At 53.3% G+C, this 22,211-nt stretch overlaps 12 protein-coding genes across 12 annotated transcripts; 7 read left to right on the plus strand and 5 right to left on the minus strand.

The window, feature by feature from the left end:
- The first annotated feature begins 106 nt into the window (after positions 1-106).
- On the plus strand, positions 107-1,975 carry IAQ61_008469 (uncharacterized protein). The gene is made up of 3 exons (XM_003838462.2): positions 107-470; positions 524-1,268; positions 1,319-1,975. The coding sequence occupies exons 1-3, from the start codon at positions 286-288 to the stop codon at positions 1,535-1,537; spliced, it is 1,149 nt and encodes a 382-aa protein (XP_003838510.1). The 5' UTR covers positions 107-285; the 3' UTR covers positions 1,538-1,975.
- Positions 1,976-2,051: 76 nt separating this feature from the next.
- IAQ61_008470 (uncharacterized protein) lies at positions 2,052-3,378 on the plus strand (the record flags this gene model as incomplete). Its single annotated transcript, XM_003838463.2, has 3 exons — positions 2,052-2,437; positions 2,562-2,693; positions 2,748-3,378. The coding sequence occupies 3 exons, from the start codon at positions 2,052-2,054 to the stop codon at positions 3,376-3,378; spliced, it is 1,149 nt and encodes a 382-aa protein (XP_003838511.2).
- A 351-nt stretch (positions 3,379-3,729) lies between these two features.
- SUI1 (Eukaryotic translation initiation factor eIF-1) lies at positions 3,730-4,691 on the minus strand. The gene is made up of 2 exons (XM_066098010.1): positions 4,026-4,691; positions 3,730-3,943 (listed from the first exon to the last, which is right to left on the minus strand). The coding sequence occupies exons 1-2, from the start codon at positions 4,356-4,358 to the stop codon at positions 3,929-3,931; spliced, it is 348 nt and encodes a 115-aa protein (XP_065952055.1). The 5' UTR covers positions 4,359-4,691; the 3' UTR covers positions 3,730-3,928.
- Positions 4,692-4,849: 158 nt separating this feature from the next.
- Positions 4,850-5,701, minus strand: IAQ61_008472 (uncharacterized protein; the record flags this gene model as incomplete). Its single annotated transcript, XM_066098011.1, has 8 exons — positions 4,850-4,936; positions 5,014-5,030; positions 5,081-5,178; positions 5,239-5,250; positions 5,311-5,327; positions 5,378-5,409; positions 5,497-5,547; positions 5,662-5,701. The coding sequence occupies 8 exons, from the start codon at positions 5,699-5,701 to the stop codon at positions 4,850-4,852; spliced, it is 354 nt and encodes a 117-aa protein (XP_065952056.1).
- A 765-nt stretch (positions 5,702-6,466) lies between these two features.
- Positions 6,467-11,549, plus strand: IAQ61_008473 (uncharacterized protein; the record flags this gene model as incomplete). Its single annotated transcript, XM_003838466.2, has 8 exons — positions 6,467-7,470; positions 7,523-7,733; positions 7,790-8,434; positions 8,484-8,782; positions 8,831-9,975; positions 10,028-10,269; positions 10,323-10,612; positions 10,661-11,549. 8 exons carry the CDS (start codon positions 6,467-6,469, stop codon positions 11,547-11,549), a joined length of 4,725 nt encoding a protein of 1,574 aa, XP_003838514.2.
- Positions 11,550-11,996: 447 nt separating this feature from the next.
- Positions 11,997-13,058, minus strand: IAQ61_008474 (uncharacterized protein). Its single transcript, XM_003838467.2, has 2 exons — positions 12,866-13,058; positions 11,997-12,782 (listed from the first exon to the last, which is right to left on the minus strand). Exons 1-2 carry the CDS (start codon positions 13,016-13,018, stop codon positions 12,027-12,029), a joined length of 909 nt encoding a protein of 302 aa, XP_003838515.1. The 5' UTR covers positions 13,019-13,058; the 3' UTR covers positions 11,997-12,026.
- A 166-nt stretch (positions 13,059-13,224) lies between these two features.
- Positions 13,225-15,179, plus strand: IAQ61_008475 (uncharacterized protein). Its single transcript, XM_003838468.2, has 7 exons — positions 13,225-13,494; positions 13,544-13,619; positions 13,672-13,681; positions 13,736-13,935; positions 13,982-14,056; positions 14,107-14,835; positions 14,886-15,179. The coding sequence occupies exons 1-7, from the start codon at positions 13,423-13,425 to the stop codon at positions 14,984-14,986; spliced, it is 1,263 nt and encodes a 420-aa protein (XP_003838516.2). The 5' UTR covers positions 13,225-13,422; the 3' UTR covers positions 14,987-15,179.
- Positions 15,180-15,236: 57 nt separating this feature from the next.
- IAQ61_008476 (uncharacterized protein) lies at positions 15,237-16,646 on the plus strand (the record flags this gene model as incomplete). Its single annotated transcript, XM_066098012.1, has 1 exon — positions 15,237-16,646. One exon carries the CDS (start codon positions 15,237-15,239, stop codon positions 16,644-16,646), a length of 1,410 nt encoding a protein of 469 aa, XP_065952057.1.
- A 67-nt stretch (positions 16,647-16,713) lies between these two features.
- On the minus strand, positions 16,714-18,088 carry IAQ61_008477 (uncharacterized protein). Its single transcript, XM_066098013.1, has 2 exons — positions 17,248-18,088; positions 16,714-17,173 (listed from the first exon to the last, which is right to left on the minus strand). The coding sequence occupies exons 1-2, from the start codon at positions 17,745-17,747 to the stop codon at positions 16,918-16,920; spliced, it is 756 nt and encodes a 251-aa protein (XP_065952058.1). The 5' UTR covers positions 17,748-18,088; the 3' UTR covers positions 16,714-16,917.
- A 126-nt stretch (positions 18,089-18,214) lies between these two features.
- Positions 18,215-18,592, minus strand: IAQ61_008478 (uncharacterized protein; the record flags this gene model as incomplete). Its single annotated transcript, XM_066098014.1, has 1 exon — positions 18,215-18,592. The coding sequence occupies one exon, from the start codon at positions 18,590-18,592 to the stop codon at positions 18,215-18,217; it is 378 nt and encodes a 125-aa protein (XP_065952059.1).
- An 85-nt stretch (positions 18,593-18,677) lies between these two features.
- On the plus strand, positions 18,678-19,962 carry IAQ61_008479 (uncharacterized protein; the record flags this gene model as incomplete). The annotated part of the gene is made up of 4 exons (XM_066098015.1): positions 18,678-18,929; positions 19,024-19,326; positions 19,383-19,739; positions 19,789-19,962. 4 exons carry the CDS (start codon positions 18,678-18,680, stop codon positions 19,960-19,962), a joined length of 1,086 nt encoding a protein of 361 aa, XP_065952060.1.
- A 165-nt stretch (positions 19,963-20,127) lies between these two features.
- IAQ61_008480 (uncharacterized protein) lies at positions 20,128-21,804 on the plus strand (the record flags this gene model as incomplete). The annotated part of the gene is made up of 2 exons (XM_003838471.2): positions 20,128-20,428; positions 20,477-21,804. The coding sequence occupies 2 exons, from the start codon at positions 20,128-20,130 to the stop codon at positions 21,802-21,804; spliced, it is 1,629 nt and encodes a 542-aa protein (XP_003838519.2).
- Between the last annotated feature and the right edge of the window lie 407 nt (positions 21,805-22,211).

The following is a 22,211-nucleotide window of genomic DNA, read 5'->3' on the forward strand; positions in this document are numbered from 1 at the left end:
TCGCATGGATGAATCAATGCAATGCATTAGTGACGTGAAGACACCGCCGTCTGAGGGCCAGCCGCTAACTAGCGTCTGTTAGGTAAATTTTGGGAGCCACCATCAAGCACGATTAAAGATTCAACACCCAACCTACTCTACGCACACTTCAAACCCTCCTAATTCTACCAATGCTATACGCGTAAACAGTACAGGATTTGCTCACAGGAACCGATTGCCCAACCATCCCCCCCTCTCTGGAAAAAAAACTTATCTTCACACCCGCCACGCGACTCTTGTCCCTCGATGACCTTCGAACACGCCGCACCCGCCACTCGTACCATTCGAGACAACACTGCTCAGTCCCTGCCACCAATACCCTCTTCGCGCGAGTTGGGCGATGCCATACCCCCAAAACAGCCCAATGGCGCGCCGGTAGCGGCAGCGGAGTTCAAATTTGGCAAATCATGGGCGCATTTTGTTGCTGGAGGGTACGACACATCGCGACTGGCCTGGGATGTATTGGATTGCTAACCTCGCATAGTCTTGGTGGCATGGCTTCTGCGACGCTGACGGCTCCTCTCGATGTCCTCAAGACCCGCCTCCAATCGACCTACTACCAACAGCATCTTGCCGCCATGCGCACCGCCCGTGGCCTTCCACCGATTGAGACCATGTCTTTTGCACGCAGCTCACTACTTCACATTCGAGAGACTGGAGAGATCTTGTGGCAAGTACCAAAGATCGAGGGCTGGCGCGCACTGTTCAAGGGTCTTGGTCCAAATTTGATTGGAGTGGTGCCTGCACGGGCAATCAACTTCTATGCATACGGCAACGGGAAAAGAATCATCAGCAACAACTTCAACGATGGGAAGGAAGCGGCATGGGTTCATCTTTGTTCGGCAGCCGCTGCGGGCCTTGTGACTGGCACTGCAACAAACCCCATCTGGCTTGTCAAGACACGGTTACAATTGGACAAGAACACCCACGCTGACGGTCGGGGACGCCAATACAAGAACGCATTAGACTGTACAATGCAGACCATACGAAAGGAAGGTATCCAAGGCCTATACCGCGGCTTGACTGCCAGCTATCTGGGCGTGACAGAGAGCACGCTGCAATGGATGATGTACGAGCAGATGAAGCTCTCCTTGGCACGACGAGAAGAACGTGTTGCGGCCAGTGGAAAACCGCCAACAGCGTGGGATCAGACTGTGGCTTGGACAGGAAAACTTGGGGCTGCTGGAGCTGCGAAGTTTGTCGCTGCTTTGATCACTTATCCCCATGAGGTAAGCTTATTGGCTCCCAAAGGCAAAATTGATCACTAATGTTCTTATAGGTTATACGGACAAGGTTACGTCAAGCCCCTCAGCAAGATGGACGTCAGAAGTACACCGGGCTTGCCCAGTGTTTCCGGCTCATATGGAAAGAAGAAGGCATGGCCGCACTATATGGCGGACTTGTACCCCACATGATGCGCGTCGTTCCCAGTGCTGCCATCATGTTTGGTACGTACGAAGGGGTACTGAAGCTCCTGGGAGAGAGCAGTAATATGTAAGAGCTGGAATCACTTGTACAACATCTCAAATCGCATAGAATTGGCGTTTGGAAACTCATGCGGAAGGGCCGACACGAATCTCATGAAAACTTGGACTAGATTTTGAACGCGATGTATGTATACTATGAAGGGATTGGGTAGAAATCTGGCATGACAGTAGTAGTTTTGTGCGGACTAGCATGAGCCTCGAGGTCAGGCTTAGATAGATTTGTGTAATGTGCGGACGAGAGTACATACGCGAATTCTCATCTCTGACTCAAAACTACTGTCCGACAAACCATCAAAATAATTCTGTGGCTTGCATCACGAATCTTCTTTTGGCTAATCAGCCTTGTATCTGTTATTCGTAGTGTTTGCAGGCAGGTAAAGGGCACTCCATCGGCAGTTGAGTATCTCGGTGGTCCGCTCAAGTCGCGCTAGTGACTGCCTGCACATCCGTCACTTTTGATACCTTCTACCATCTCATTCCATTGTGGAGATCCCAACCGGCGCCACCCAGCGCGCCACCGTCAGAATGTCGACCCAAATACCACTTCGCAGCGTCCGGATACCTGCGCTGCAGCGACAGTGCCTTTTTCTGCGCCATCAACGCCTCAATCGACCTTTTGCGGCCGCTGCCTCTCGCGCATTTTCCTCGACACCCTCTCAGGCGGCCAAAAAATCTTTTCAGATCGGGAACCCAAATGAGTTTCGGGCAGCTGCAAGAAGCCAAGTAGGGCGGACGCCTGGAGCCGATTTGCAGAGAATGCAACAAATTGAGGAGGCTTTGGTTGAGGACATTGGAATCTTGCAGGGAACAATTGTGAGGGCGCCAGTGAGCAAGCTCCCGAAAATCACAACGAAGGCATTTTGGGAATATTACTGGGCATTGCTTAAGTCGAAGGGCACGTCCCTCTGGTCGTAAGTCGCATTACTTCAGCAGAGTGCAAGGTGGAGCGGGGTTAGACAAGTGAAGTGGACTTGTGATGGGCAAAATTGTCATGACGAGCGAGAAGACGATTGCATGTGCTGACGACACTCATAGGAGATCGGTCCATCGGAGAATGATACAGAAAGTGCACCTGTCGAGATTTCTGCCCGTAGATTTCTTCAAGAACGAGGAACTGAAAGGACGCGCAAAGAACATGTACACGCACATGTACACGAAATTTGCCGAGTACGTGCCTCCCAGCGCTCACGTAGAAGCACTACTAATACATTAATCAATTAGAGGCGACCACGAAGCGCTACAGAAGATCTGTCTCCCGCCCCTCGCCCGGCAGTTTCAAGACCGCATTACGGCACGAGGCAATTTGAAAGTCACATGGAAACTTCACGAGTGGAAGTCAGTCAAGATAGTCTCCCATCGCTCCGCCGCGCTTGGAGGAGACCAGGTCGACACCGCATACCGACAAGCTATCATCCGCCTCGATTCTCTCCAAAGCGTCACCCGGAAACAAATCGACGATGCCATCAGCGCAGCCGTGAAAGCACGGGGCGTGAGAACATTGCAAAAGCAGCCAGCCTGGATACCAGAAGAGGCACGGCAGAAGCTGAAGCAGAACTCGAAGGAAGAGGAGGAGGAGGAGGAGGGGGCGGAGGGGGCGGAGGGGGCGGAGAAGAACAAGAACAAGAACAAGAAGAAGTCAGAAACTTCAAGTCACGAGGAGTTTGCGGGCAATGGCGAGATCAAGAGGGTTGTCGAGTACTTGGTTCTGCAGAAACGGGCGATTCGCGGAACCGAGGAGGGGTGGAAGATTCTGGGTTTCACCGAAGAGTCTACGCCTGAGACATTGAAGAGCGATGAAGAGTACTGGGGCTCGCAGTTGACTGCCCAGGCTGCTAAGCATAGTCGAGCATGATTTTGATGATGATGACGACGGCGACGAAGAAGAAGAAGAAGAAGAAGAAGAAGAAGGAGAAGAAGAAGAAGAAGAAGAAGAAGAAGAAGAAGGAGAAGAAGAAGAAGTGGTCGGAGACGGAGAATTACTGTAAAACATACTTGTACATATGTCCGTCAGACATTGTGTAATCTAGCCTTCTATCCAAGGGAGAGAAGAGGGTGTTAGGCATTCATATCAGTTGTCACGACAGTGTGGGACACGCGATGTTTGTTGTACATGTCACTTTGGGGGTTTCATATGGCAGCAGACAAAAGGACACGCCAAAGGTCGAAAGAAAGGCCATCAGATTCTAGAAGTCTCTATTCGAGAGGTGCCCTTCCTCCAAAGCCGCACATACGCAGTGTATACATCTGTTTCCCATGTTCCCTTCTGTGAAAAACCCTGACTGAATACTACTCGAATTACCCCTGTACTTCCTCCTAAAGGTTTGCCGTGAGCATCTGCGGGAGAAGAAACTGCGCGGCTGGAGCATAGCCGACAGGGGGTCTTCGTGTCTTGTGCAACGAGTTTAAAAACCGTGGACCTGTAGTACCAAGTCAGCTCTCCCGCCCGAAAAGTACCTCCCCCAACGGCAAAGCAACAAAAAAAGGGGGGAAAGAACACACCTTTATAGTCTTCGCATCAAGCCCCAGGCCCTCCTTCTTATCGGTCAAGAACTCCTGGACATCCTTGCGCTGATCGCCCTGCAGCTGGACGACCTCGCCCATTTCCAAGTCACTGACAATGGTGCCATTGCAGGCAAACTTCTTCTTGATCACTTTGAGAATCTTCTTCTGGTCAAACTTCTTGGGCAGGCCTTGGACCGTCGTCAGCGTCTTGCGGCCATTGCGCTGCTGGATCCGAATGTGGATGTAGTCTTGCTGCGACTGCTTGACCTGGCCGGTATCTTCATCCGCTTCCGCGAACGGGTCGAAGGTCTTGAGGTTCTCGATGGACATACGAGAGCTGGTTGGGTGCGCGGGGAAAGGGGTGTGATGGTGGGTTTGTGTTGTGGTGGTTTGCCAGGTGGTTGTGGTATGGATGGGGGGATGTTGGCGCTGGGTTTTGGTTTGGGGGCGTTGGGTTGGGGGAATGGGAGGTTGGAGTGACGTGGAGGGGAGTGTTGTCTGGTTGTGTGTGTGTGTGCGTGTGTTTGTAGGTGGGTCGGGGGAGAGTGGTGGGGAAGGTGCTGCAATCGTAGGCTATTATAGGTAGGCGGCAATGCCCCGCCGCCCGCCTTTCTGCCTATGCACGGACATGGACATGGTGATGACTTCTGGCCATGGAAAATGACGACAGCGAATTTGCTAGTTGATGGTACTCTATTACATTGTAACCATATATAGACGCCGAGTCATGCTACAGAATTATCCAACTGTGTGCGCCATCGCTGCGCGTACGAGCAACCACCACCTTAACCCAGTCCTCTCCCACTTTCGCTTCACTCCTTCTACAATGGCACTGGACCCGGTGCCTCTGTCCCGGACGCTCTGCCCGCCGTTCCAGGTGGGGGCGGGAGGAACAAGGACGAGTAACTCTGTGTCACGCCGTGTTGTCAGCTTGCGTCCCCTTGGCTTGCCCTGTATTTCAAGAATTTCAAGGGACAAGACTTACAACGAGGAGAGACATGGCTGCAACAGGGTTAGCATGCATTGTAGGCCGCAAAGACGAGTTGGCTTACCGGCCATGCCCACCTGGAAGTAGGCAGGCGAAGTCGAAGTTTTCCTCTGCTCAGGTGTCTCAGCGAGCCACGACTGGATAGCGAAGACCACAGCGACCCTAGAAGGGGTTAGAATGGGGGCGATACCAGAGGCCGTTTGGGGAGGGGAGAAGGCTCACCAGCCGATCATCCTGCACAGCACATGTGATGTCAGTTGTTCTGTAGTCATACGTTCCAGCGGAGGCGCCTACTTGTTTCGAGTGAAGATCTGGGGCACAATATCAGCTGTGTAACATGGGAGTGCAGAGTGGCACTTACGGCGGCCATTGGCAGTGTGCTGGCCATGGTACCTTGAGCAACGCAGCAGTATCAGCACATCTGAAGAGGGGGTGCCAGCTATCCATTGAACAAAATAAAAAACAAGTCTTGTCACATACTCGACATGTCTGCCTCGTCGCCCTTCTTGGTGGGTTCGGCGTACGGGACGACTGTCCAAGGTTAGCGCACGTGACGGAAGCATAGTTCGAAGGAAAGGGGGCCCCCTCTTCGCAGCAGCGTCAGACAGGCAGGCAGGCAAGCAGGCAAGTAGGCAGTTGACGTACTGAGGTCGGCGCGGCGCATATCCTTTTTATGAGAAGCCATGATGGACCAGTTGCGTGCTGGTGGTGTGGGCGTGGGTGTGGGCGTGGGTGCAGACGTAGGCGCAGGCGCAGGCGCAGGCGCAGGCGCAAGTTGCAGCAGGCCTGGGAGGTTCTCTGATGCCTGAAGAGGGAATCCGACAAAGGCCGTTTGCCGAGTACTCTCCGTCGTTTGGGAGCGAACAGGGAATTGATGATGGGGATCCTCGGGCAGGGCGGCGGCGAATGGTGTGAGAGTGGTGCTTGTGGTGGACGGTGACGGCTAGGTACCTAATAGCCTAATAGCCCGGCGGCCGGCCGAGAAGTTGTTGGTTGACTTGATCCTGGCACGTCTGGCCGGCCGAGCTTGTCTGGCTGGCTTTGTCGGGCTGGTCGGTCTTGTCTGTCTGTCTGTCTCCGCTGCTTGCAACGACGTTCGATAACCATCACCAGTACTGCTGCACTTGCTGTACTGTATCGTCTCTATCCCCACCAACTAACGTCCACCGGGGCCAGGAAACAGCAGCAGCAGCAGCAGCAGCAGCAGCTACCCTTATCTAACCTTTTTGCAGTCTTTTCCCCACCTCTCCCCACCTCTTTCTTTCTCTCTCTCTCTCTCTATACCTCTCCCTCCTCTCTCCCTCCCTCCCTCTCCCTCTCTCTCTCTCTCCCTCTCTGCGCTTGTGTGGTGTGCTGCGGTCCTCGCACATGCCTCTGCCACCTGCGCGCCGCAACCTCCGCTGCCTCGCCTCCCTTTGCGCTGCCGCTCAACAATGATTCCGCCTATGCGATGAATCCCCGTCCTGGCCCGTCGCTCCACGAATCTCTGCAATCTCGTGGTGGCGCCGTGCCTCCTTCATCTCAGGCGCGGCGGCGACCCTCGCGGCCTCTTATACAGCCCGACTGCATCGATCCCACCCTCGAAGACGAGCGCCCACCCGTCCACAATGGCGCACCCGACGCCAGCCGCCCACCGCCCAAGGGTCGCCCGCAACTCTTCTACACCACCAACGCGAGCAACGGACTGGCACTTCCCATCCACGCGTTTCCCCTGCAGCCGGCCGCGAATCTGCCTGCGCCGCCAAGACCGGGCTCAGTGCATTTGAGAAATGCCTCACAACAGCGCCGCATACAGCCAGGGGGTACCGGCGTCAAGGACTACCCCAAGTCCAATGTGCATGAACTTGTCCCATCGCCGGTCCACGTTGGCCTCGGAAAACCTGCGGATGTCTTTCCGTGGACGGGCAACAATCCCGAAGACACGCTATCGGAGGCGCTGGTCAAGGCTGGCATCAGCAATAAGCCCCAGATTATGAATGAGACGAATACGGCCCGCCCTTCGCTGTGGTCGAACCTCAAGAACAAGTCGGGGCTGACGACATTGTCTACACTGTTCGTGGCTGTGCTGGAAAAGAGACAACAGAGCGGCCGCCTCCAGGTCCCCAACACCTTCAAGCCTCCCCCACGGCTGACGCTGCGCGATTCTACCCGAGAACAATGGCTGCACGATCTATCGAACCCTGGAACCAGCCTCCGGAGGCTGAGTCGCACGATTCCTCATGGGCTCACCGGCAAGGTCCTTCTTGAACAGTGTCTAAACAAGAACATACCTCTACCGCGAGCATTATGGCTTGCCAAGTGCGTGGGCATCAACGAGCTGCGTGCTCACAAGAGAAAGGGCCAGGCTGGTACTATTACCTGGGGCAGAGGCTGGACCAGCTCTGTTGAGCAATTCATGGATAGTGTCATTGGCGCCATAGGGCAAGGCGACTGGAAGCCCCGAGTTACTTATGCGTACGCAGTGCAGTAGCCTCCCTCCCCTTGACAGTATGCTAACTGTGTCCAGGCTCCAGCTTGCCACTCACCTCTACAAGGAACATCTCCTGGATGACGATCACTTTCTGGATTGGATCATTCATGGACTGGACACTTGTCCGTCAGAGCGCTTGTTCATTTGGCTTCTAATAATCCAAATCTCTCATTATTGGACCGACATAACCTCCTGCCGCCGTCGCGGAAGGCGCCTAGCCGAGTCGCTGCTCAACCATCTAGACAAGGTACGCAAGTATCGGCCCTTTTTGGATCACCATCGAAGCGCTGACGTTCGCAATAGATCTACCGATTGGAAGATTCAGGCCCCCAATCTGTCGTGCTGCAATATCTTGAGAATACGCTGACCAAGCTTTTGATTGCCCGACCTGCGTGTTTGCTGCTCCCTACCACCTGGGCCAAACACAGTGCCCAGCTCAGAAGGCTGACTGAAAGACGGACCCATCCTCAGATGAAGCAAGCAATCAAGAGAATTGAGCAACGAAACAGTCGGCTTCTGCAGTCGGCGAAGACCCGCTCATCAACCATGCAAAGTCCTGCCGGCCGTATATATCGCTTACTAGACACTGCAAGTGATGTTCATCCTTATCGAGTGGAAGACCTGTCATTCGAGTGCATGGAGATCATACCAGATGCTACACTATTGATTGCAACCGTCCTACAGTGGGCTTGCTCGTGTTACAGAGAAGGGGTCCATCGCACCTATCTCATAACTCGGTTACTTCGCAGATGGAGTCACCAAGGTGCAGATGTTTATGATGGGGTCATATCCTACTTGCGAGATATGTCTTGGGTGGGAACTGGTGATCTCAGCATTATCTTCCGAATTATTGCTGAATTGGTCCGTTCCAAGACTTTTGCGACCGGCCGTTATCTTCAATGGCTCATCGCCACGGGGTCATTGGGACATGACTCAGATCTTTCTTCTGTGAGTTATACTCATCTTCTAGGCAAATCGTCTGCTGACCTCGAGATAGCCTGATGCGTGGCCTGTCAGACTCATCACAGAAATACCACTTACTGGGCTGCCGGATCAGATACGCACTTTACGGAGCACACTGTTGCGAGGAACTGCTCACGCCGCAGAAGTGGAACGGGAGACACTTCTACGCGCCGAGCAACAGATATCGCACACCTTGCCTGCCATGTTTGGTCTTTACAATATAAAAGTCAAGTCGCCTGATATCAAGCTCGACAGCCTCAGCCCTACAATCAAGCTTGAGTTAGGCATCTGGCTGCGAGGAAATGTCGCCAGTTACGCAGAAGTCAACGAACGGTAAATTGTCTCTATTGGATCACCATGTTACAGGCTAATTAGACATAGAGTGCCTACCAAGGACCCTTCTGTTGAAGAGACCGCTGCGGTATCATTAATCAGCCCTCTTGAGTTTCACATTGTGCGATCGTACCTCGAGCGTTTCGGCGACCTAGCCATACTTGCAGATGTGGTAGGTATTGCGGCTACGTCGCTCGATCCTTCTGTCCTTGCAGCAGCAGCAGACACAATCAATTACCATGTCAAAGCCTTCCGAGCTATGGGTGCATGTGATCCTTTGTTTGGCAGGATCGCCGCACGCTATGCTGCCTTGAGGACCATGCGCTTTCCTGAGCGCGAGTTGTTGCTAAGCCTCTCAAACCTGGCCCGAGTCTTGCATGCGGATGGCCAACTTTTACAACTATTGGGTTATGACCTTAGCCGGCTTGATCAGAAAAATTCACTCGCTGCATGTTCGCCTGCTTCAGACAATATGGGCGAGGTCATGCAGACAAGCTCCTACTCTGATGACGAGATAGAAAGAGTACTTTCAAGCGGTACCAGCATGGATCAGCAAATGATGGCACGGGTTCTTCGCAAGATTATCAACAATCACCAGGAACAGGTGCACAAAGGACAAGCACACTTCGAAAGTTACCCTGCTTGGTTTCATCGTTTGAGAAGTTTCGATGAACCGACTTTCGAGATGGTTACAGGTGAATGGCTGAGCTCCACTCTGACAGCTCACCAAATCGACGTCTTACGAGTGGCTTTACCTACACTGGTTGGTTCCGGTTGCGTGGCTTTACAGACCTTCCTAGATACGCTACAAGCTTCCGTTGCCAGGTTGAAGAATAGTCCTACGGAAATAGGCGTTCAGGCTGCCGTTGAGGGACTACGCATTTTGCTACCTTGCGATACATTAGCTGCATCTTGCCCTCCACAAGACGCCTATCGCTACCGATTAGAGCAGCGCAAGCTAGGAGGTCGCACTCAGCGCTGCGTTGGTGATATCGTTGGGCTGCTCTCGGCAAACTCGTCACAGACAGTACAAGGGCAGGTCTCGTTACTGCTCATGAGCGAGCCCATGTTGGCCCTCATGAAGCAATCCGTCGTGGCCGATCCGGGAAACCTATCAAACCTGAGTCGCGAAACGAAAGGATTGTTTGTTACGCCACTATTGGATGTCTTGCTGGATCCATCTGGCAGCTTCCGTAAGTTTTCAGCATCATTCTGCAGACAAATCTCAGCTGACAAAGAGTGTAGAAATCGCCAACGTCAGCCCTGCAGAGAAAGTCCCTATCGTGTTTGAGATAGCTAGCGATCTCTCACTGCCAATCTGTCAAGCGGTTATCGAACACATCTTCTCTTCCCAATCTGCGCTTTCTGGGGAGACAATCGATGCCCTTCCGGCAGCACTGCTGAGTGCAATCAAAACAGCTGTAGAGGAGGATCGATCGGCCGGTCTCGAGCTATTAGCTAGCCTCGAAGCCAGTCTCACAGACCAGGTAAGCTGCTAAAAGATATCGTAATGCAACTGCAATCAGCTGACGACAAGCAGGTACGACAACATGCTGAACGTGAGATTCTCAACGCATCTGCGTTCCTGGCTCAAGGCTCGAGTGTCAAATCCGATGAAATTTATCAGCATTCGCCTGCAGTTGTACAGAAATACCTCACGGTTATTGATCTCACGTGCAGTAAAGGTGTCGAGGACACTGATCAATCTGCCATGGTGATTGCTCTGGCGGAGCGGCTGAAGGGTATAGCGCAAGTATTTGGTCATTGCGAAGCTCTGGTCGCACAAACTGGTCAGAAGAATGACGCTGTAGTCCTGAGCCTATATGCCTGGTGTGTATATTCTCAAGTCATTTTTATCCTAATAGCTAACGTTGCCAGGCTCAACGCCTTACTTCGTCTCGCAATTGCGCATTGTCCAGCAATGTTACGCAACGCCACTCACCAGCATCAATCTGTATTGATGTCTGCCATGAAGTCTCTTATCACGCATCCATTTCTGGCGTTATACCCGTCCGTAACAGAGCACATTTTTGATGTGGCAATTTTCCTGTCTGATTACATCTCCGATGATGTGCGCCATCAGGTCGCCCGCCTCGACAACATCAGACCGACAGACGATGCACGCTGTTTGTTCATGTTGGGGGCTACAGCTCCAGTCGATGGGTGGCTGGTACTCACAAAGCCTCTTGATCCTTTGACCCAGCCTTCGTCACAGCCTTCGACCCCAGGCCCTATTCAAAGTCAGCCTCAACCATATCAGAGCTCACAAACATCTGCCGCAGGCCCGGCAATACCACAACAGCGATATCTCAACCAGCAGCGACACCCGCAACAGCAACACTTTCAAAACCAGCAAGCGCAACAGGGCCAACAGGCTCAACAAGCTCAACAGGCTCAACAACAACGTCAATATCAACAATATCCCCAACACCCGAACAAGATGTTACCGGCGCAATTGCAACGAAACCCATCCTTCCAAAACTCACAATCGCAACTTCAACAGATGCAACAGATGCAGCAGATGCAAGGGCTTGCACAGCAGCGTGCCACCCAACCTTCCCCTGTCTATACACAGCGCCCCACGCCAACTTCACAAAACTCACACAGTGGTGCAGCACCAGGAAAAATACAAATCAGGCACGAAAAAGAAATGCGACAATACCCGTTCGTGCAGCCCCGATGGGAGATTCTCGCCGATAGCTCTGGCAACCCGAACGCCAACGAGACTGCCATCAGCCTGAGTCTTTTTGGCGCTCGCAAAGTTTGATCAACGGCACAGTTGTTTCCTTCACGTTCTCTTTCACTAGCCACATTTTATTTCCTATGTCTATTCTATCATGTTTCCCGCTATTAAAGGATACAATGCATCAAGCGAGCGGATGGCGTTTTCCTGGTTTCATTGCTATGATCATGACATGTCAGACATTGCATTAGGCCGGTGTTGTGTGGGTTTTCTTTTGTCTTGCATATTTGGTATCATTGCATGATCGATTGAATGGGCATTCAACAACAAAGTAAAAAATGACGCAGCGTAAGGTCACCAGTGAGTGGACTGTCGCGCTCCGATGATTATGGATAGTCATACATGGCATGCGCTCATGCATAGCAAAGGTTCGGGTAGAAGGTAGTAAAGTCAAACGCAAATTATGCCCAATACATCAGCTGAAGTATAGATTCTGCGGAGAAGGATGCACAAAATATACATATGCAACATCATTCCTCTTGCTATCAAAGCATCTTATGTCTACTGTCCAGTGATCTTCTCATACGCTTCGCGGTATTTCGCCGCGGTCTTCTCCACAATATCCTGCGGCACCGTTACTCCCTCCTTACCCTTCAAGCCATTGCTCGTCAGCCAGTCTCGCAAGAACTGCTTGTCGAAGCTTGGCTGCGCGCGTCCCAGATTCTGCTCCCACGTATCCTTGGGCCAGAAACGACTACTATCTGGCGTCAACACCTCATCAACAAGCACTACCTGGCCCTCCTCATCCAGACCAAACTCAAACTTCGTATCGGCAAGCACAATACCCACCGCCTCGGCGCGCGCCGCAGCAGCCTTGTAAATCGCCAACGACAGCTCCTCCACCTTGGCAGCAACATTCTCATCTGCAATAGTCTTCCGCGCCTGCTCCGGAGAAATGTTCTCATCTTTTCCCCCGAGTTCTGCCTTGGTACTCGGTGTCCACAGCGGCTCTGGCAGTTTCTGGCCCTCGAGGAGACCCTTGGGTAGCGCGATTCCATTTACGGTGCCCGACTTTTTGTACTCGGACCAGCCCGATCCCGTGATGTAGCCACGGACAATGGATTCAATGGGCAGAATGCGGAGACGGCGAACCTGCATACTTCGGCCTTTGAGCGATGCTGCTTCAGGGAGAGAAGAAAGGGGGGCCGGGAGGTCGTTGCTGAGGAAATGGGTTTTGAGGCCTGGGACTTGGGTGGGTAGGTAGTTGAACCAGTAGATTGACATTGCGGTTAAGAGTGCGCCTTTTCCTGGGATACCCTGTTGTTGTGTTAGTCTGGAGAAATTCCATTTTTCTTTTCATTCTTTGGGGCCTTTCCGATAAGCAAGGTACAAGGACTTACATTCTCCATGATCACATCGTAAGCTGAAATTCGATCACTTGCGACAAAAAGAAGTGTCGCATCGTCAATCGCATACAGATCGCGGACTTTGCCAGAAGCGACTTTGGGCAGTTTACCCTGGATGTCGATGTTGACGATTGCCTCGGAAGACATTTCTGGCTGTTTAGATTGATTCGAGCGAATTGAGTTTTGTTTGACTCAATCTTGGAGAAATGTTCTGCGGGTTGCGCGATCGCTGGGATATAGTGGGGCGTACTGTGGCTTGAACGAGACTAGCTGCGCCACAACCGTTTCACTGGGTCCGGTGAACTAGGGAAGCCGTGCGTAGTCATCTTCCATATCGCGACACCTTTGTCTTCTTCATCTCCTGCGGATCTGGGATCAAGTCAAGACACCTCAGTCTTCCTAGACTAAGTTGCACATCTTATAACATTATTTGTGAATGCGAATCAGTCACTGCATATAACGCTTAGGCCTCGAGTGATTAGCTGAGCTTCGAGACGTGCTCCAACCATCCTCTAAACTCCATCTTCAGGCAGCATATTATCATCAGCAGTATGTCATTGAATCAGTTCACTGCCATCATACGACTACCGTTTGTTCGAGGAAACTTTGAAGATCCACCCCAGGTACAAGCGGCTCGTACCACACTCTCGACATGCTTACTGACTAGCACAGGCGCAATGGGACGCAGAGAAGGACCGGCAACTTTGGAAGATCATATCCAAGTCCTCGAAAACAAGCGACTTAGATTGTTAGTAAAGAAATGCGGGGGAAATCATCAGACGAGAGCTAACGACGAATAGGGGCGGAGTTGTACGCGTTGCGCTCTTAGAATGGAGGCACTGCAGCCTTGCTAACATGTGGTAGAGCGATCAAGTTTCAAGTCCCACCTACATTTCTTCTACAGCAAGCAGCATGGTTATACGAACGTCATCTTGACCATGTACGAAATCAGATGAAGAAGGTCAGCATTTCCAACATGAATTCGCCAACGCCAACGGGTGGTAGCACGCTGACTGCGGTTGGTGGTGTTGCTATGCGTCGTGGAGGCAGTGCTGGGTCCGGCGGTTAGTATCTCCATGTGTATGCTAGATAATTATTAATAGGCTGCAGCGGGGAGGACGAAATCGGCGCTATCAGGGCGACCGAAGGACAGTCCAAATCTTCGGGGCGGGGAAATCATACCTGGTAAGCGTTGCATGGCGTGCGTAAAGGCTTGGTCGATTGACATATTGCAGCTCCTTCACTCTCGAGGACACCCTCGACAACCACCATTACTCAATCACGAACACAAGTCCAGGCTCCAACTCGGACACAATCCATACGATCCACCCATCGTCCAAGCTTGACCACCCGGAAATCAGAAGATCAGCCGCCTGTGACTGCCGCTCCTCCTAATTACGGCAAAGATCAAGCAGAATCCCCCGATTTTCCTGAATCATCCTCGTCTAGCTCATCTTCCTTGTCTGATACTGACCATCCAGCTCACCGGAGTCAGCTGTTCAAGCGTCCACCGCGGTTCAAAGCACAGCGACCACGAGACCTGGACACATTTGAAGAAGGTGATGGTCCACTTGAAACAGAGAATTCTGAGTCTCAAGGATCACCAATCCTGCCTTTTGCCTCTGCTCCCAGGAGGCCAGGAACAGGCAATAGATATGCACAAGGTACACCATCTCGAGCTAGCAGTAAACCCAAACAAAAGTATCAACAATCTGATCGTGGAATACATTTGCCTCCCTTAAGGCAGAAATCTGTAGATCAGCAGTCACAGGCTACTACAGAAACAGCATCGTCCATGACTAGTTCTGGCGGTCTGCACTCTGCCGCAAGGAGTCCATTGAGCCCTCCCGATAACCATCGCGCCGAGTTGGCTAGATTGGGAAGCCCAAAGTCAAGGAGACCTCGATCGAGGAAGGAAGGTAGTGAAGGCACGCCGAGCATGGGCAGCAGTTTCAGTGATATCGGTAAGTTTTAAACTAAGTTATAGGGTAGTAAGGACTGACATATGGGAAAGATGATGCGGGAATTAGTCAATCGGCGCTGGAGGAAGCTTTGCTCAGCAATATGCAGCATGGAAGGATGAGTACGTTGAGTCGCATGTCAAGATTCATTTGAAGCGCGTGGGGGTTAAACCTATTCTAAAATTGACGGGATATTTCGTGAGATTGAGTGCTTGATTGGGAACAATAGTAAACAGGCGTTTGGTGGGTCACATCACTTGTTTGTAATCCATATCACCAGGCCACGAGATTGTCTTGGCATTGTATCCATACTCTTTTGATCGACCTTATTGCTCACCCTTTTCTGCTTTCTTCTCTTCCACAAAATTAAGTAGTCTATATTCGTTGAAAAACTAACTATCACTATGGAGGACGCTCCCGTTCAGACTGCAGACACCACCCTAAACTCTTCCACTCCAGCTCCAATAACCACTACCTACACCAACGGCACCAACGTCGTCTCCTTCACCGCCACCTACCAGCTCCTCAAAAAACTCCTCGCGCACCCAGAATGCTCCCACCGCAATATTGCCGAATCACGCTGGCCCTGCCCAGTCTGCGAAACCAGCTTCACAAATCGGTTCTGGGACGCCACAGCCACTCTGCTCGACTACTTCGCCGACTTCTTCCCCAAAGACGACGCAAACATGCAAAGTCTCTGGTTCCACCTGCTCGATATGTGGCAATCCGCTGCCCTCTGGCTCGGCCACACCGACACCCTCTACGAAGCCTTCCACACGCCCCAGTCCAGGCGTTGCGCACACGACATCGTTCACGCCGAGCAATTCAAGCGGGACTTTGAGCTCACGCGCAAGCTCTTTGAAACCATCATCTACGGACCCAAGATGATGGCGCGCGGCAGCGTCAAACTAAGTGAAGATGTCATTCATCCCCCAGACGGCGTGAAACCGGGGCCTTCACCGGGCCAGCACGAGACCGGGCCGTGGATATCGGGTCTCAAGCCATGGCAGCAATGGTTATGTGCTGGGAGTCCCGGTGTCGCAGCCCCTCCTTCGGTCATCCCCGTGGATGAAGACAAGGGCGAGACGCTCCGCCACGTGCCCATGTCTGCAGTTGCCATAATCCACCAACACACGCAGCGGGCGCGGGGCTGGGCGCTGCATCTTGCGTCGCGCGAGCCGGAGACGGTGCGTGACAAGATGGCCGTGTTTGATGCGCACAGTCTGCGGTTTCCCAAGACGGGAAAGACGGCGGCGTATACGTCGGTGCAGGGAAGGGCGGTGCGGTATAGGTTGGTGAATGGGGCGCCGCCAGTGGGACGGGTGCCTGGGCTGCTGGATTGGGATATGCGGAATAATGATCCGGATTTGGCGGCGGTAGATGAGTGTGTGGGGTTGTGTAGGGGAGAGGAGGCGTATGTGGCGCAGAGTGGGTTTCCGGAGGAGGAGGAGGAGGAGGAGGAGGGAGATGGGGGGGAGGAGGTAGAAGATGACGGAGAAGATGACGGAGAAGATGATGAAGAACAAGAGGAAGAACAAGAGGAGGAGGAGGAGGATGGATACGAAGGAGAAGAAGAAGGAGAAGAAGAAGAGGACGAAGACGAAGCCGACTCCGACGAAGACATGGAAGAAGAGATTGTCGAGGATGAACTACACGGCTGGTTCGACATGTGGAGCGTCGTCGAGAGCAAGAAGAGCAAGCAGGACAAAGGCCAGTTTGCAGGCGAATTGGACAATGTATTCGACGAGTGGGCAATGAGCGAGAGGGCACAGAGGATAGATGGAAATGTACGATTGCCGGCGCGACATGGATGATACAGGGGAAAGAGAGAGGATGCATCTCAAGAGCGAGTCTTCTATTGCAAATTAAAGCATTTATACGTAGTATTGTATTTACATGGCTTCATTAACATTTTCTTGCTGTCGTGCTTACTTGCGTGCTACATATACTATAGGCGTGTGTATTACTATTTATTTTTTCTTGTACATGGAAACAGATTGTGGATATCATTGCCGAGATTTTCACTCGTCTTCCCTAAAGCCTCGTTACATTACACTCTCCCTCGTCGACTGCCTTGCCGTCTGTTTAAGCGTAGTCGTCCTTGACACGGCGCTGAGAGTCAGTGTCCATGAAACTGGCGCGGCTGCGCGTAGACTTTGTGGAGCGAGTGCGACGCATGCCAGAGGAGCCGTCACCGCCCAGCTTACCGCCGAGGCAGAACATGAGGGTGGCAAGGAAGAAGGCGGCCACGGTGGCCCAGGCAAAGCCCATGAGGTACTTGCCAATGGAAGCCTGCTGGCCAGCGGAGCGGAAAGCGTTGCGGCCCTTGACGACCCAAGCGCTGGAGGGTTGTTGTTAGTTGAGGGAGAGGGAGAGGGAGAGGGAGAAGGAGAGGGATGCGATGGAGGAACTTACGTCATCAGGGCTGTAGCAAGGGTCTGGAAGAAGAGGGCGACCAATGTAGTCAGGGCAGAGAGGTAACCACCCAAACGACTACAAAGCGCCAAGACACCAGATGCGAGCGCCACCGCAGCAAAGAAGAGGGCAATCAAGTAAAAGGCAAACATGAAGCGCGACAGATAAAAGTAAGTACGGTTGCCGATAAACTGCTCGGGAATCCCATCCGTGGTACCAAAGTTCCTGGGCGGGTCAAAGGGCAGGGCCGGGACGACGGCACCGCAGTTTGCATTGTGGCCGGTTGAAGGGTCAGCGCCGCAGATGGAGAAGAAGGTCCATCGCGAGGGGTTGCGGGCGTCGGGGATGTTGTTTGTCGAGGCCTGGAGGAAGTAGAAGAGGTTCATGGGCGAGCTGTTGACGGCGCCGCTGAGGATGATGAAGAATTGCAGGACGATTCCGCCGGCGAGGAGGATGAGGGATCCAAAGGCGAGGAGGGGTCCTGTGTGAAGCAACGCCATCAGTTGTCTTGTCTTGTCTTGTCTTGTCGAGCTTCGAGCAAGCTTTCGAGGGTGAATGCATGGTGTTCCCAAAGCGGAAGAACGGTAGGTGACTTACTAGCAGGGCCAGCCATCTTGACTTGAGTCTGAGCAGAACTTGGGGGAGGGGGGATATTATTACTATTATGGGTATGGATGTGCTTTATGTAGTAGAAAGGTGTGTGTGTGTGTGTGTGTGTGTGTGCGAGAAGAAGAGAAAAGACCGCAGTTACAAGGTTTGGGGTTTTGGGATTGGACACAAAAGACGGCCTTGCAGCTTGTTTATGAGGCGGCCCCGGCCAGAGAGAGAGAGAGAGAGAGAGAGAGAGAGAGAGAGAGAGAGAGAGAGAGAGATAGAGAGAGAGAGAGGCTACTGCTACTCTACCAGTAGGGGAGAGGTGGTGACGTAGGGGGAGAGGAGCCCGTCCAATGGCTGGCGCTAACCAGCTTCAGCGTTTGGGGGTCAACCAAGTCGCGCGCTTTGCATCATCCTCACTTGCGATCGGGTTGGGACTTGTGCCAAATCCGGAGTTTGGGGGTTTGGCCTGGAACCCTCCGACTTGGATCGAAGCTGGTGTTTCCTCTGTTTCCTCTCTGCATGTCAAGAAAGACAAAGCAAGGTCACTGCTGATGTGGTTACTGTTGCTGCTTAACGTTATGGGTTTGGCCGGGGTGCACGCTCCTCGTCTTCCTCCTTGATCTGATCTGATCTGATCTGCCTGCACGACCAACAGACCCAGCCATCGGGGCACGTCGCAAACAAGCTTTTTTTCCCCTTCGATCAAATCACAGACATACTTGACGTGGCATCCAAGTGCTCTCTGCATACCTACCTACTTCCATCTAAACATCATCCCGCCTGCCTTGGAACACTCCCGCTTTGCTTTTGGTTTAGCTGGGTGGTCTTCTGCCATGTCCACAGCCGTATGGCCGCCTATCGATCATGACCGCCTCGCCGATGAGCAGGCGGCGTCGCAAGCCCGTGAGCTTGAATGGCTGCTGCTCCAGCTGCGCGACACATTGCAGTCGCTCAAGGCCGGCCTAGAAGAGTGCGCTGCCCTGTTGGCACCCTCGGAAAATGGCTCGACGCTGGTCCTCTCATCCGTGCGCTCAGAGAGTCTCAAGGGCCTCATCACTCGCATTGGGACGCGCATCACCAAGGGCGTAGGTACTCCTCCTCCCTCCTCCCATGCGTCTGGCTACCTTTTGTACCTTGCTTTGCCTAATGCCGTTGCCTTGAGCTCACCGTGCGACACAGAACATCAAGTTGCGCCTTGCCAGCCTCCCACCACCAAAGGGCTCCCTGACATACGACCTGTCCATCTCTGCTGCACCGCATGCGCCAACCCTCGTTGTGCCCCAGCTCACCGCCATCCGGACCTCCATCAACAGCTGCTTGGATGCTATTGACGTGGCTACATGGGGCGGTGATGCAACCAATGCCAGCTTTGTCTCTGGACAACTGCAGTTGCTCCATGACCACATACTCGAAGCACGAGCCTCACTGAAAGGGTACTCGAATGTGCAATCGCCATGGTGGGAAAACCCAGTCGACGCAAAGGTAACGATGCGCTGTATCCATCCACTACCCAAGTGTGCTGACCGACGACGTTCCAGACATTCGACCCACCACTACCGCCCCATGTCTCCTTTCACCTCTTCCTCTTCGACGCAGCCCTCGTTCTCGAGATCCGCACTCTCGAGCCGTACCAAGCCGGCGGGCAGTCGTCTCTCAGCGGCTTCAGTCTCCGCGACAGCTTAGCATCAGCACTCGGCGGCGCACGTGCACCCGCTCACGATGAAGCCGACCGCATCTTCAAGTTCAACGGCCATGATGTGCGTGTCAAAGAGAAGATACGAGTCGAGAGCCAAGACCCAGCGCTGATATCTGCGTCGGCCAAACTCAATGCCCTCGAGCACAGCCTGATGCTGAGCCGCAAAGCCCTCCACATCGTGATGGGCCGGGATGACCAAGTCGACTAGCCAAGTCCGCGCACTATCGCGCATGCTGAAGTCGTGACAGCAGAACACTGGTTGCTATCAATTGCAGATTGTCCCATTGGCGGGGAAAGCACGCCTAACGACGAAGCGCTGGTCCAGCTTTTTCCGCGGGAGTCCGTATGGGGTTAGCGTGGATCGCGCCATGTTCGGCCTGTCGCCATTCGCGATCGGAACAGGAACTGTGGACGCGCATTAGGGTCGATGTCCTCGCCGCCGCCGCGGGGATACATATTCGCATCTGATAAGAGAGAGAGAGAGAGAGAGAGAGAGCAGGGTATACTTTCTTCTCTTGCTCTTCCTTTTGGGTTTCAAGCCTGGGAAAAATCTTCGACAAGTTGGCCGCCATCGTCAACCTTTCCTCATGGCTCCTCCGGCTTTACTCACTGCCGTCGATGCGACTTCTCATATCCATCTGATCATTGGATCCAACCCACTGGCGGGGGCTCGCTGCTCGAAATCGATCGAGGTCGGCGCGCAACCCATCCTGCTTGCACCAGAGGACGCCACGTTACATTATGGCCTGGCCAAACGAATCGAAGCAGGCGAAGTCAAGTGGCTGCAGCGAAGTTTCTCGGACGAGGACTTGACAACCCTAGGCCGCGCCGAGGTGGAAGGCGTGGTGGACGCGGTGTTCATCACTGCAGGCGGCAAGCATGGTTCTGGTTTGTTTTCTCGTCTACCAACGCGATGCCCTTGCTAACTCGCCACAGCAACTCACATCTCCAGTCTTTGCCGGAGACTACGAATCCCAGTCAATGTCGCCGACGCTCCCAATCTGTGTTCCTTCACACTTCTCTCCACACACTCTGACGGTCCTCTGCAAATTGGCATCACAACCTCTGGAAAGGGTTGTAAACTATCTGCAAGGATACGACGCGAGATCGCTTCCTCGCTTCCACCAAACCTCGGCGACGCAGTAGAGAGACTGGGCACATTACGAAGGCGGATATGGGAGGAAGACCACGCCGCTGAGCTGTCACAAGATCTCGAGGCCGAAGAAGAGGATAGTGGCCAGCCCGCCACATTCAACAAACTCATTCTCGAAGAAAGCAAAGAAGCAGCACGAGGTCGACGCATGCGCTGGCTTTCCCAAATCTGCGAATACTGGCCTCTTCGCCGCCTTGCCGCTATTACAGATGCCGACGTAGACATGCTCTTCCGCGAATTCGCCAGCAGCAGTCCTGCGAAGATGGGTCCTACAGCCACAAACCCCGACAGGAGGACAGGCCGCATCATCCTCGCTGGATCTGGCCCCGGAAATCCTGACCTCCTCACCCGCGCAGCACATAAAGCCATCCTCTCCGCCGACCTCATCCTCGCAGACAAACTCGTTCCCTCGCCCATCCTCGACCTCGTCCCCCGCCGCGCAACCGTCCACATTGCACGAAAGTTCCCCGGCAACGCAGACAAAGCGCAAGAGGAGCTCTTGGAACTCGGTCTCGCGGGGCTCAAAGCCGGAAAAGTCGTAGTCCGCATCAAGCAAGGTGACCCATACATTTACGGTCGCGGCGGCGAGGAATACGACTTCTTCCGCGCACATGGGTACATTCCCAGTGTACTCCCCGGCATCACCAGTGCCCTCTCCGCCCCTCTCTTCGCAGCCATACCCGCCACCCACCGCGGCATCGCAGACCAAGTCCTCATCTGCACAGGCACGGGGCGCAAAGGCGCACCCCTCGACCCCCCAGAATTCCTCGCCTCGCGCACCCTCGTCCTCCTCATGTCCCTGCACCGTCTCTCCGCGCTGGTAGACAGCCTCGTGGCCAAGGGATACCCCGTGGACTTGCCCGTCGCCGTGCTCGAACGCGCAAGTTGCCCGGATCAGAGGGTGATACGCACCAGTCTGGAACATGTTTGCGCCGCCGTCGAGGAGGAGGGGAGTAGGCCGCCCGGACTGCTGGTCGTGGGCAATGCGTGCAAGGTGCTTATGAAGTATGAGCAGAGGTGGGTGGTGGAGGAGGGATTTCATGGACTGGATAATTTGGGGGCCGAGGGCGAGTTGGCGGATCTAGTGGGTAAGGTGGGGGTTGCGATGTAGATGGGGGATCTGATGAGCATATGGTTGAATACATGTGTGAATGAGCGAGCATGTGCTTTTTTTTGGGGGGGGGGGTACATATACTTGAGATGGTGACTTGATTCGGGTAAACTATCTGACCAGCATCCACGACATGACCAACTCATTCAATACACATATTCCGAATCTTCGCACTTCTGTCGCAGTCTTCATTATCAACCATCTTGTAGTTTTCACCCCCTCCCTTTGTCAGAAATCATAATTACATGAAGCCATATCCATCTCATCTCGTCTGTACACCACCATCATCACGTTGTACACATACAACCATCTCATCTCAGCTCATATCCCCGTTATCCATCATACCATAGACATAAAACAACGTAACCTCCACACCTTCATCTTCATCCCCATCTCTATCCCTCATC

This window comes from Plenodomus lingam (genome assembly GCF_022343315.1).
Source record: "Plenodomus lingam strain CAN1 chromosome Unknown contig_30, whole genome shotgun sequence".
Classification (NCBI taxonomy): Eukaryota; Fungi; Ascomycota; class Dothideomycetes; order Pleosporales; family Leptosphaeriaceae; genus Plenodomus; species Plenodomus lingam.

Coding starts and splice junctions, on each gene's coding strand:
- IAQ61_008469 (XM_003838462.2), top strand. CDS start 286: ATGACCTTCGAACACGCCGCACCCGCCACTCGTACCATTCGAGACAAC. Junction 471..523: donor GCGCATTTTGTTGCTGGAGG/GTACGACACATC, acceptor AACCTCGCATAG/TCTTGGTGGCATGGCTTCTG. Junction 1,269..1,318: donor TGATCACTTATCCCCATGAG/GTAAGCTTATTG, acceptor ATGTTCTTATAG/GTTATACGGACAAGGTTACG.
- SUI1 (XM_066098010.1), bottom strand. CDS start 4,358: ATGTCCATCGAGAACCTCAAGACCTTCGACCCGTTCGCGGAAGCGGAT.
- IAQ61_008475 (XM_003838468.2), top strand. CDS start 13,423: ATGTCATTGAATCAGTTCACTGCCATCATACGACTACCGTTTGTTCGA. Junction 13,936..13,981: donor AGGCAGTGCTGGGTCCGGCG/GTTAGTATCTCC, acceptor AATAGGCTGCAG/CGGGGAGGACGAAATCGGCG. Junction 14,836..14,885: donor CAGCAGTTTCAGTGATATCG/GTAAGTTTTAAA, acceptor CATATGGGAAAG/ATGATGCGGGAATTAGTCAA.
- IAQ61_008474 (XM_003838467.2), bottom strand. CDS start 13,018: ATGTCTTCCGAGGCAATCGTCAACATCGACATCCAGGGTAAACTGCCC. Junction 12,783..12,865: donor ACGATGTGATCATGGAGAAT/GTAAGTCCTTGT, acceptor ACACAACAACAG/GGTATCCCAGGAAAAGGCGC.
- IAQ61_008477 (XM_066098013.1), bottom strand. CDS start 17,747: ATGGCGTTGCTTCACACAGGACCCCTCCTCGCCTTTGGATCCCTCATC. Junction 17,174..17,247: donor CTTGCTACAGCCCTGATGAC/GTAAGTTCCTCC, acceptor ACAACCCTCCAG/CGCTTGGGTCGTCAAGGGCC.